This window comes from Pollicipes pollicipes, unplaced genomic scaffold (assembly GCF_011947565.3).
Source record: "Pollicipes pollicipes isolate AB1234 unplaced genomic scaffold, Ppol_2.1 Scaffold_2555;HRSCAF=2994_pilon_pilon_pilon, whole genome shotgun sequence".
Lineage (NCBI taxonomy): Eukaryota > Metazoa > Arthropoda > Thecostraca > Pollicipedomorpha > Pollicipedidae > Pollicipes > Pollicipes pollicipes.
Genome location: NW_023596136.1, coordinates 10,258 through 22,877, shown reverse-complemented (window position 1 = coordinate 22,877; position 12,620 = coordinate 10,258). Strand labels below are relative to the sequence as shown.

The window sequence follows — 12,620 nt, the reverse complement described above, 5'->3', positions numbered from 1 at the left end:
CTCCGACCCAAGCGTCCTCCCGTAACTATCCTCCGAGCCAGGCGACCGCCCAGAACTACCCTCCTCCGCACCGGGCGCCCGCCCAGAACTACCCTCCTCCGACCCCTGCGCCCGCCCAAACCTATCCCCCTCCGACCCCTGCGCCTGCCCAAACCTATACCTCGCCAACCCGTGCGCCTGCCCAAGCGTACTCTCCTGTGACGTATGCACCCGCCCAGACCTATTCCTCTTCGACGCGTGCTCCGGCCCAGACGTATCCCACTCCGACCCATGCGCCCGTCCAGGCCTATCCCACTCCGACCCGTGCGCCCGTCCAGGTATACTCTGCCTCGACTGCGGCGCCCGTCCAGACGACGGCCGCGACACGCGCGCCGTCGACGACCGCGGCACCGACGGCCGCGCCCACGCCGACCTCGCCGCTGGGCTACGACCAGTGGGCGGTGCAGGCCACCGCCTACCCGGGCTTCCACACGGGCTTCGGCAGCCCGTACAGCGCCTTCCAGTTCCCCGGCTTCTGGTAGACGGAGCGCCGCCGCGGGTCGGCTCCCGGCCTGTTGGCCACTGTAGCGCGCCCTGGCGGCAACGTCGATCGTTTACTGGTGCTCAGCGGATGGGAGAGCCGCGTGGAGACGGGGCAGAGCCCTGGCGTCGGGCCACTAGGAGAGCGGGCAGAGTCCTGGTGTTGAAGCTCAGGTTTTCATAGAGCTGCTTCACCCTGGTGAATCCAGTCATTGTGGCTTGGTGCTGTTGTCCAGTGGTAGCCTATTGTCGGCGCGCCACGTCCAGACGTTTACAATATATGTGCTGATGGCTGTTCCAGTTCGTTGTCTGTGTGGGTCTTATGTTCTTGTGTACTCGTGGGTATCGGTGTCATCCTCACTGGAATTCTCACTGACTGCGACGTCAGGTGTGCCGACCTCGTGTCCCGTGTCGAGAACGTGCCCCGCGTCAGTGACCTGTGACCTTCAGTGACCTGTGACCGTCGCCGGTGGTGCCGTGACCTGTGGCCACGACCTCTCGGCGCGGGACTGTCCCCTGCGTCAGGTGAAGCTGACGCAGTCCGGAGCGCTCCCGGTGACGGGTATCGCCCGCTCCGGGCGTCCCGCCACGCGCCATATCTACCCGTGAATAGTCCTCGTTGGTGATGAACGCCAATATTTGTATTTATGCTTGTCATGTATTTATACAATTTTGTGTCACGAATAAAAAATCCTGCAGGTATCATGTTTTCCTGACCGCATTAAACAACGGCTTTGGTAACGACACGCATGGCTTGACCGATAAACGTTGAGAAAAATGCCATGGCCTTTATGTACTGGCTATTTATGTGGATGGACACACGTGCAAATAAGCACAAAGCCAGCCTGCTTTTCTTCAGTCGCGGGTGAAACCTTATTGACCTGGTATATATTAAACATGTTAAGACGTTGCATTATTGCGTCTTTTTTAGGAATGTCATGGAGGGATATGTAGGCTCGACCTTGTGATCGAAATGCGTGCTGAGCAGACCTTGCGGCGACCTTTACGTCGCCATCCACGTGGAGCAAAACTCCGCCCAACGGGCAGTACGTGCGTCAGTGCTTTCAAACAAATAGCCCCGACGGATGTTGGCCTGCAGTGCCGCGTCGGGACGCCGCCGCCCTGTGTGCGTTTGACCCGCAGTGTCGCGTTGGGACGCCGCCGCCCTGTGTGCGTCTGACCTGCAGTACCGCGTCGGGACGCCGCCGCCCTGTGTACGGTTGACCCGCAGTGCCGTGTTGGGACGCCGCCGCCCTGTGTGCGTCTGACCTGCAGTGCCGCGTCGGTGACGCCGCCGCCCCGTGTGTGTCTGACCTGCGGTACCGCGTCGGGACGCCGCCGCCCTGTGTACGTTTGACCCGCAGTGCCGTGTTGGGACGCCGCCGCCCTGTGTGCGTCTGAGCTGCAGTGCCGCGTTGGGACGCCGCCGCCCTGTGTGCGTCTGACCTGCAGTGCCGCGTTGGGACGCCGCGGCCCTGTGTGCGTCTGACCTGCAGTGCCGCGTTGGGACGCCGCCGCCCTGTGTGCGTCTGACCTGCAGTGCCGCGTCGGGACGCCGCCGCCCTGTGTGCGTCTGGTCTGCAGTGCCGCGTCGGTGACGCCGCCGCCCTGTGTGCGTCTGACCTGCAGTGCCGCGTCGGGACGCCGCCGCCCTGTGTGCGTCTGACCTGCAGTGCCGCGCCGGGACGCCGCCGCCCTGTGTGCGTCTGACCTGCAGTGCCGCGTCGGGACGCCGCCGCCCTGTGTGCGTGTAACCGCCTCTGCAGTGACGTGCCGGGCCGGCTAAACGGCGGCATATTCAGCTGTCATGCTGTCAGCAGGGTTACCCTCCGCTCAGTCCGCAGGATCTCCTGCGACTGAGACTGAGATCGCTCTGTGAGCAGCGTCTCTCCGCCGCTGTTAATGGCCAAATTGAGTAATTTCCTAGAATTTGGGTGAAATCAAGGCATGGGCTTAAGCCATGGCTATGAAGGGTTTCGTTAGATACAGGTCATTCATTCTTAGCTGGATACATCTGGTTTACTTGTTTCATATTAATGGCATTGCATGAAAATGAGATTCTCCTTGTCATTAGTATGTGATAAAACCTTACAGAAGCCCTTTCAAGTGTTTAAAGAATTTTCCTCGCATCAAGCCGTCGTGAAAACGGTGAAGGTAGTAAACGTTTCGCATTGATGTATCTTGTCATAAGATGCATTCGTTTTTTAACCTCATGTGGTGATAAGCGTTGCATGTGTGTTACGCGGTAACAGTTTGATGATATACATATAACGTGTGAAGGTAGGTTTCGCCCCCCCCCCCTCCCGAAAAACGGGTGGTAGCGAGACCCGATACTTTTAGTTGCACGGCCTGCTCTGAGGATGAGACGGAAAATATAGGGAACAAACTTCATAAAGAACTGAGCATAACGGGTGCATACTAAACAATGAGGGAACGTTCGTGTATGCCTACCGTGGGGAATTCAACTGATATATGATAGCTTTATTTAGATACCATTGGAGCTGTATGACCAAGCAATCGATGCGTCCCTAAGTCCCCCATCCCCCTAGTTACCTTGGACGTGCTATATAATATTGCCGCGATATGTGTATAAGTTCTTGAATTTTGTATTCATCCGGTAGCCTTGAAGCGTTCAAGGATACGGACGTGCGAACGAGCAATAACGTTATACCGTCATTTTGAGAAACATGTATAAGCATATACCGTTCTCTAGTTTTCGGGAATGGGATCAGACCGAAGCACTTTTCATTGCACACTGAATGATATGGAATATCGATTCAGCACATAGCAAGAAGTTGGCAGCCACTTCTTGTAAAGAATGCCCCTGGTAAACGACGGGTAGTTGTGCGGTACAAGCATGCGAAGTTTGACTCAGTATTCGCAGTTCGGCCAGAAAATATGAATTAATTAGAGATATGCCGTTACGAGTTTAACGAGCGTGGCGTAAATTTTGAATGGATCAAATGCTCCCAAAGCATGCTGTAGAGCAAGACAAGTGAACCAAATTCCGCGTGAAGAACCCAGACTAGATTGTTTTCGGAGTTTAGGAGACGTCAGTATCCTAATTCAGGACGACAGTTATTCACTTTCGACCGTTTCACAGCACTTGGAAATGTTGGGTGTCATATTTCAGTTCATACCTGAGCATGTCCCCGCATGTCCTCACATGTGAGGACGCTTGACTGTATATATTTATACGGGTATCACGGTGCAAAACATTTGAATTTTTTAAAGAAAAGTTGTGAGCGGCTAAACGCAGTTCTTATGAGCTATTTTTGGTCAAAAATTCCTTGCAGAGATTGTTGAGAAAAATGTTTATCCTCATATAATCGCGGCTTCCTGGTTATAAGCACCACCGTTCCTGCATGTAGAGTTGCAGTGCTAAATATCTATCTATTGAAACGTCTTAAAACTTTTGAAAAGATGCGGCAGCATGTCCAGCACAGACGGGAGAACACAGACCTAAACATCCCCATACGTTTGATATAGGCTTGATAAGCTTGTTCTTTGCTTTTGATTTCACTGAGAGTGCACGAAAACAATTATTTCCTTCTCAAATTGTTAGGTATATCCTAAAACTGTTTTGGCCGGATTTGTTATTCACCCATGATACCCGAAGCTCCCTGCAGTTGCTGATCCTGGACGATCCCCGTGTTTCTTAGGTAATGTGAGGAAAAGCCACCCTACGTACCTTAGATCTGACCCATCGAAGACCTGCTGGGTATGGTGGAGCGAAAGGTCTATGATAATAGATCGGAAGCCAAATCGAAGCAAATGCTCTAGCTAGGCTTGAAATGCGCCGGAAGAAAAATCGCGTGCAATAAAAGAAAGGTCACACAAGCTGTGACGCGTGAGCTCCGCACAAAGGTACGCTTTTCCAGCAGATGTGACCTCAATGGTGCAGCCCACTGACAATGTTGCAATGTCCACTGAGGTGGTCAGCAGCTGTAACCATGCTATTGATATGTTTCCTAGCGAACTAAACATACACTGGTCTAAAGCTTGCATCATTTTCACCATCACTCGTCATCCCCAGACTCCCAGTATTAGCTAAATATTCCCAGTGTTCGCGGCTCACGACTTCTGAGGCCTCGGCTGAGGTTGAGGCAGGCGAGTTTTGCTTCCTGGCGCGAAAAACGTTCGTTTTTCGTGGAATACCCATCCTTAAGTGCTATTCTGTATTTGTGTGCGTCTCTGTGGTCAAAAGACAAAAAAATAAAATTCATAATGCAACGGGATTCGGTACAAGTTCCTGGACAGCGGATCGCCGGGCCCGATCTACTCGGAAATTGTCAGCCACAGCGTCTAGTTTCCTGTTCAATCGAGGAGCGGGGGTTGGAGCCCCCTCCCCCAACATAAAGACAAAAAACGGGTGAAATTCGGAAAGAAATCCGTTTGTTCGCGTATTTCGGGGCAGGCTTCACAATTTTTTTTTGCCATTCAGTCCCCCAACTTTGCGAAAGTCCGTCCCTGTTCAGCTGCAAGCTAGCCGAAGGCATCAGCGTGTCCTTGGACGGCTGTTTTGGGGTTCTGGGCACCACACTCCTATCTTCAGTCTGTCTTCTATCTCCAGTCGCGTCGGGCAGAAAAACCGGGACAAACTTACCCCGCAAAATGAAACGGCACAACCTGGTTGGTGAGCTCGGTTGCACGCAGAGGCTGTGCTTAGCTGGGACTGAGAACCCCAAGTCACTCGTGAAAATAATTTAAAAGGAATTTTTCACCATGTGTAGTCTCTCAGGCTGCCTGATGGAGGGACTCCACGAAGCTCAATTAACACACCAGGCGACGCAGTTAAGGTGACAAATAAAGGAACATGACAAATTGCACCGGATACGGATGCGTCGTGTCTCCCTGGCGACCCAATTTCATGCATCCCGGCCGACATCAACGGGCGTTTCTCTATAGCCTGACGATGTACATTCAGCGTCGAGCTTCTCGCAATCGTGCCGTTCCTGCGGTATAAGATGCCGGAAGATACCCCCACCGCGCTTCACGCCCATGATTTGATTCACACCTCATGTCACACCAGCTAACAATACCAAGTGTATGATGCAATGCACCAAGCGTACCTAGTGCTGTTTTCCCCCACCGCATAGTTCTCTTGCTTCCTGGGTTGAAAGCAGAAGCCTAAGTACACTAGTTTGCCCACAATTATAAACTGCGTGACCATTTGCAGTCGGCGCGTCTTAAAACCCAAAATGCAATGGCAGGATGCGTGCTATATTTAAGCACGTATGGTTTTCAGGACAGGTGAAGGCCAAGAATCCCCTCGATCCAAAATTACGTCAGTTGTTCAGCACTATGGTTTTATTAATTACACACATCCATATATATATATGATGCATACACCAGCTTATTCATTTAATTTCATCACGACACGTACTCAACCACAGTCGCATAATATTTGCGTCTTAACTATAACAGGCCTGCAAGCCGTGATTACATCCGATGCAGTTGCGAAAGAGCCAGTCTTCTGCTGTTGTTTCGATAAAGGCATGTTGCTGAAATATCCCCCTAACTATATCTCCATGCTCGTGTTTTTTCTGAGGAATAAGCCTTTTACTCCTGCGTAACCCCCTCGACCGGTGTTGGCTTCAAACATGCCTGTTCAGCGAATGTAAATACGCTGCATTTCCGAGCATCGGCCACTCACCTTCACACTGAGCACCTCGGCCGTCCCGCAACACCTTACGATACGTGTCACCTTCACACGGATTATCTCTGCGGAAATGTGTGCATCACCCAGAAAACAGCATTTGTCTTGTGAAAAAAATGCTGATGTTTGTGTGCGTTTCCGCCTTCGGGGGCGAAGGACGATGAGTCGTGACCTTATCTTGATCTTATCGTAATCTTATCGTCATCTTCGTGATCCGACCGATCTTTCGGATTTTGTGACGATGCTCAGTCAACGGCGTTACTTTGATGGCAGTAGATCGCCTTATGCGGCGTGGGACGAGCGCTGCGGTGTCAGCCGCGATCATTATCACTTCTTATCATAATGTTGGTGGGATCAAAACTGAAAGTGGTGGAGCCGGACACGTTTGGGTCTCATGCAGATTTTCTGATAAGGACAGTGAAAAGGCCATGTGTGCAAAGTGAGCAAGGTATGCGAGGTGAGTGAGCAAAGGTATGCGAGGCTGGTTTCGAAATGATGCTCTTATGGGTTGAACCGCGGTAATACCGCGAAGTGGTTTGTGGATGTGCATTAGCCTGTACATGTACATTAGCCTGGACTGTGCAATTAATGTCACCTTGTAAGCTGCCCTGGTCACCAGGATGTAACGCCAAGTCTTGAGATACCCCAAAACGGGGAGCCTACGGCTTGCTACCGAATGCGCGCCACGGCCGCAGGCGTCTACTCGCTTGTTCAGCTGAACATCTTCACATCCCCTGCCCCGTCAGACGGCGCTGGTCAGAACGGTGTCCCACCCTCCGTTCCGTCAGACAGCGCTGGTCAGATCTGTGTCCCATCCTCTGCCCCGTCAGGCGGCGCTGGTCAGAACGGTGTCCCACCCTCTGTTTCGTCAGACAGCGCCGGTCAGATCGGTGTCCCATCGTCCCCCTCAGTCAGCGTGGGTGTCGCTTCATCGCGACCCAGAGCCGGCTGCAAGTCCACTGGCCACCTCTGTCATGCAGATTTGCCGCAGTTAGTTTTTCACAGTGGTAGTTTAAACAGGTTAGCATAAGTCATTGCGCTTTAAGGGCACGTCGACTGCCATGGTTATCTGCGCGGATACCGGGATAACGTCAAGGATTAACCCTTTTTAGGTTGAGGGTTAAATTAAGGTGTTTGTTAACAGGTTGGAGTGTCAAATTTTTCAAGTTGCCATGTTTACGATAAATAGCACGCCTGATCATACTTTGTGCAAATGTCCAAATCTAGGCAGCGCAACAAACGTTCAAGTAACTACGCGCAGTGGTTAAACGGGTGGCAGTTCTTAGAGTAAGCTTACGTGGCTTGCGACCGTGGTTCTATTCAAGCTTTGAGAGGCCTCAGATTATAACCTGTGTGATGGAACAATTTTAGGTTAACGCTCGCGACGCAACAATCACTATTACAACAGTTAGTTATACTATTCGTGGATATCGCCAGTATTGTCACGAGAGCTCCCATTTCCGTGGATGGTCTGTATTTGGATGCCGTCTTTTAGCGCTTTCCTGATACTTCATTGGGTTCCGGTTAAGCCCTTACGTATGCCCGTGGCATGAAGCAAGTTTAATGAATTTCTAGAACAGACTGGAAGACGGGGACACCAGACAAGATGAAACGGTTCTCTTGGACTGAGTAAATACCAGCTATTACACACCGCACCGGTGGATACTTCTACAGCAATGGTCGTAGTTGGGCAAAATATAATCCACCGCGCGGCAAGCATTTCAAAGGTGTGGTGGGCTAATTTTATGAAGCTAGTAACATTATTTTTTACTCTTTTGGCCTGTAAGCATTAATGCCGATAGCCCTCCGTACAATTCGCATCATTTTGTACCATTTTAACCAATTGCTGGTTTGATCGGTTATATATATATATATATATATATATATATATATATATATATATGTATATATATATATATACATATATACGCACATATACACACATCTATATATATATATATATATATATATATATATTATCTATGCACCAGCATATTCACTTGATTTCAGCACGGGGCGTACTCAATCACAATGTCGCCTAATACTTGCACCGTAACTAGAACAGGCTTGCAAGCAATATGCGGCGATTACATCCGATGCAATTGCGAAAGGGCTAATGCGATCGACCACTGCTGTGTATCTGACCCTTGACGCGTGCTAATCAGAAGCACGCAAGGAAGTTTTGGGGCTCCAATGGCTTCTGCTGCATAAATTTGGCGTGTGTTGCTCCATACACTTTCGCCTCACTCCGCCACGCTGCAGTACAGCCATTTTTCCTCTGCATCGATCCTAGCGTTGGACCACGCGTACAATTGGCCGATTACATGCGTAAACCGGTCCGTTCTCCTCACGTTCGCGACGCATACGCAAAAAATGGCCACACGGCATATAAGACGGTCGGGACGGTGCTCGTACGCGCACATTGTGACCGCGCTGTGGCGGCGCCAGCAGTATGCGTTCGCTGCTGGTGCTGACGCTGGTGTGCTCTGCCGGCTGGGCCCAGCGCTGGCTGACTGGGGTGCCGTGCTCGCGGCCTGCGGGCTGTGCTCCAGCGCCGGTCTGGCGCCGGCCGCCGGTGCTGCTGTCTCGTGTCGCCAGTACCTCACGGCGGCCCGGCAGGCGCGGCGTGCTCCTGCCGCGCGCTGCTCCCACTGTGGGTGTCCTGCGGCTGCTGCAGCTTCATCGACGTGGTCTGAAGGGGTCCATTTCGGCTCCCCTCGCCTTGCGTCGGGCTCCTCGGCTTCCGCTCGTCGCGGGTCCGACGTATTTGGCTCGTAGCCGTCCGACGCCACAGCTCTTGACGCATCAAATCACCCAGCGCCAGCGCCAACGCCAACGCTACTTACTCCGTACTTTGCAACGCCATCCAACCACTGGCCGCAAAGGTCAGGGTCAAGTCTGGCCACCTCGAGATATCCTATTTCCTCTCTGGAGCCTGCGAGGCAAACATAATTTACTCCCTCGCGTCCCACAGAGCTCTGTGTCTCTTCTGAAAGCTCCTGCCCGTCAGCCGTATTTCTTTATTCCACACCCGCCGCGCCGCAGTCTCGGTTCGCTATACTTGCCCCCCACCCCCCGCTTTGCTTTAGGCAAAAAAGGGCCCGCTCTCGTCCATACCCGACCCTACAGTTCTCCTGTCATACAACCCAAGTCTTATCCTCGTATTTCCCAGCAAGCTTACACACCTATTGTCAATTCCGTCCAGTTTCGCAAATCCCATCCACCTTTCAACCGATATAACCTTGTTGCAGGAAATATCAACCATTTTAGTTATCCCGCCGTACCAGCGAATATCAAACTCGACACCGCGCCAGCTCAGAAGGCTATAGCTCCTATGAGATCAAACCCCACACTTCCTGTTCAATCCAAGGACCATTTTGTCACCGGGAAAAGAACCAAAAGCTCTTATACTTCATTGAAAGGTTATAATGTGCATTCCGTGGTCAAGACGAACCAAAAGGTTGCAAGTACTTATATCGCCAAGAAAGACAAGAAACCCACTCCTGCCTCCGTACAAGGCCACAGTTATTTTCCCCCTATCGTAAAAGACCCCATGGGCTCCCCGACGTCATCAGACGGTACGACCACAGCCGAGGAAGGACTCCCTCAGCCACAAGAAAAGGTTGCTCAGCCTCCAATGGACATGGAAGAACCTGACGTCTTTTCCGACGAACTCATCGATGACGCAGCCACCACCCCGTCGACAGTACCACTTATGTCCCAGGAGGATACTGACGACTCTTCGGACAACTTGGATGACGCAGCCACCACCCCGTCGACGGTATCACTCATGTCCCAAGAGGATACTGACGACTGTTCGGACAACTTGGATGACGCAGCCACCACCCCGTCGAAAGTATCACTCATGTCCCAGGAGGATACTGACGACTCTTCGGACAACTTGGATGATTCCGAAGATCCTAAGATGGAATTGGATAACCGGGTAGACTCTCCTGTGGACGTTCTGGAAGATTCAGTTGATAGTTCAACTGACCTGGATGACTTCGAAAACGATCCTATCGTTTTGGCTGGTGAAGTTTTTCCTGTCCATGTCGACGCTTCTGACCACTCTCGCGACGACTTGGATGAGTCTGAAGATTCCCCAATCGACTCACAGGACTCTCAAGGTTCCTCCGCAGCCTTAGATGGGTCGGGAGACTCTCCCATCAATGCTGACAACTCCGATGATTCCGCTCTTGATTTGGATGTCACTTCTGAAAATTCTCCTGTGAACGGGAACGAGTCCAAAGACTTGTCCGCCAGTCTTGATGACTGTGATGGCCTTGACCATGTGAAAGACTCTGATGGCTCTGCCGCTACCCTCAACGTCTCCGAGGATTATTCCGCCGACTTACAAGTTTCTGACTCTAATATTCATGATGACTTTGAAGAAGTTATTGCGAGCGCGGATGGCCCTGAAAATTCTAGTACAGATGGGGATTACACCGAATACCACGATGGCTTCAAAGATCTTCCGGATTATACAGATGACTCTGGAATCACTTCTTCCTCTGTTAACGACTATGAAGAACCTACACCCCAGGATTCCAAAGCCCCTCGTGCCGACTTGGATGACAATGAAGACAGCAATAACCCGGAAGCTTTTCCTGCTGAATTGGATGGCTCTGGAAATCCACCTGCTGACTTAAATGGCTCTGAAGATTCTCCTTCGAACTTGGGTGATTCTGGAGATTCACCTGCTGACTTGGATGACTCTGGGAATTTGCCTGCTGACACCGAAGATGCGCGTGCTGACTTGGAGAGGTCCGAAGATTCACCTGTTCACTTGAATGGAGCTGAAGATTCACCTGCTGTTTTGGATGGCTCTGAAGTACCTGCTGCCGGCGTTGGTGACGCTGGTGACCGTTTTGAGTCTGAAAATGTTAGTGTTGGCATGCATGACGCTGCAGACTCTTCTCCCAGCTTGGATGACGCTGAAGGCCATGAGAACTCTGAAAACCTTCTTGCTGGCTTGAATGACGTTGCGAGTTCTTCTTTTAACTTGGATGGCTTTGAAAAAATCCCAGCCGACAATGCTAAAGATACTCTTGGTGACCCCCATGACACTCAAGATGAGCCTGATGAACAAGTAGTGGCCGATGCCTCCTCCGTCGAGGGAACGGCCGATGCTTCCTCCGTCGAGGAAGCGACCGACGCCTCCTCCGTCGAGGTAGTGGCCGACGCCTCCTCCGTCGAGGGAGCGACCGATGCCTCCTCCGTCGAGGAAATGGCCGATGCCTCCTCCGTCGAGGGAGCGGCCGACGCCTCCTCCGTCGAGGGAGCGGCCGACGCCTCCCCCGTTGAGGAAGCGGCCGATGCTTCCTCAGTTGAGGAAGCGGCCGGCGCCTTCGTCGAGGAAGCGGCCGATGCCTCTTCCGTCGAAGGAGCGGCCGACACCTCCTCCGTCGAGGAAGCGGCTGATACCTCCTCCGTCGAAGAAGCGGCTGACACCTCCTCCGTCGAAGAAGCGGCCGACACCTCCTCCATCGAAGAAGCGGCCGACACCTCCTCCGTCGAGGAAGCGGCCGATACCTCCTCCGTCGGGGGAGCGGCCGACGCCTCCTCCGTCGGGGCAACGGCGGACGCCCCTTCCATTGAGGAAGCGGCCGATGCCTCCTCCGTCGAGGGAGCGGCTGACACCTCCTCCGTCGAAGGGGCGGCCGACACCTCCTCCGTCGAGGAAGCGGCTGACACATCCTCTGTCGAGGAAGCGGCCGATGCCTCCTCCGTCGAGGGAGCGGCCGACGCCCCTTCCTTTGAGGAAGCGGCCGATGCCTTCTCCGTCGAGGGGGCGGTCGACACCTCCTCCGTCGAAGGGGCGGCCGACACCTCTGCCGAGGAAACGGCCGACACAGCCTCCGTTGTGGGAGCGACCGATGCCTCCTCCGTCGAGGGAGCGGCCGACACCTCCTCCGTCGAGGAAGCGGTCGACGTCTCCTCCGTTGAGGAAGCGGCCGATGCCTCCACCGTCGAGGGAGCGCCCGACGCCTCCTCCGTCGAGGGATTGGCCGATGCCTCCTCCGCAGAGGAAGCACTTGCCGCTGAAGCCCCCTCTGGCGAGGAATCGGCCGACGCCGACCCGCCCGTTGTGCGCTCAACGGCCGTGAATCTGGCGCTGGCGGAGCTCCGGAGGATCACGGCGTTCCTTCTCTCCGCATCGAACACGATGTCAGCGGCCGTCGACACCAATGTCTGAGCCACCGCTCTTGGGTCCGATGTCGTCTCGAAGCCCAGGTCACCGAGCGTTGGAGGCGTTTTCTGATGTCGCAGTTTCCTCCGACGCCACGCGCCCCGCTCCCGACGGAGCTCTCCACGCGTGACGATGATGTGTGTTTGGCTGCAGACTGTTGATGCGTGAATGTGACAGGTTGGAGATGGTCGTTGCACAATGTCCAGGCTGGATGTGAACATCATCATCACGGCCCAGTTTGCCTGAATGAAT

At 53.1% G+C, this 12,620-nt stretch overlaps 1 protein-coding gene across 1 annotated transcript; it reads left to right on the top strand.

Annotated features, from left to right (window-relative positions):
• The first annotated feature begins 11,405 nt into the window (after positions 1-11,405).
• On the top strand, positions 11,406-12,374 carry LOC119103277 (papilin-like). The gene has a single exon (XM_037226746.1). It carries the CDS (start codon positions 11,406-11,408, stop codon positions 12,372-12,374), a length of 969 nt encoding a protein of 322 aa, XP_037082641.1.
• Positions 12,375-12,620: the final 246 nt, after the last annotated feature.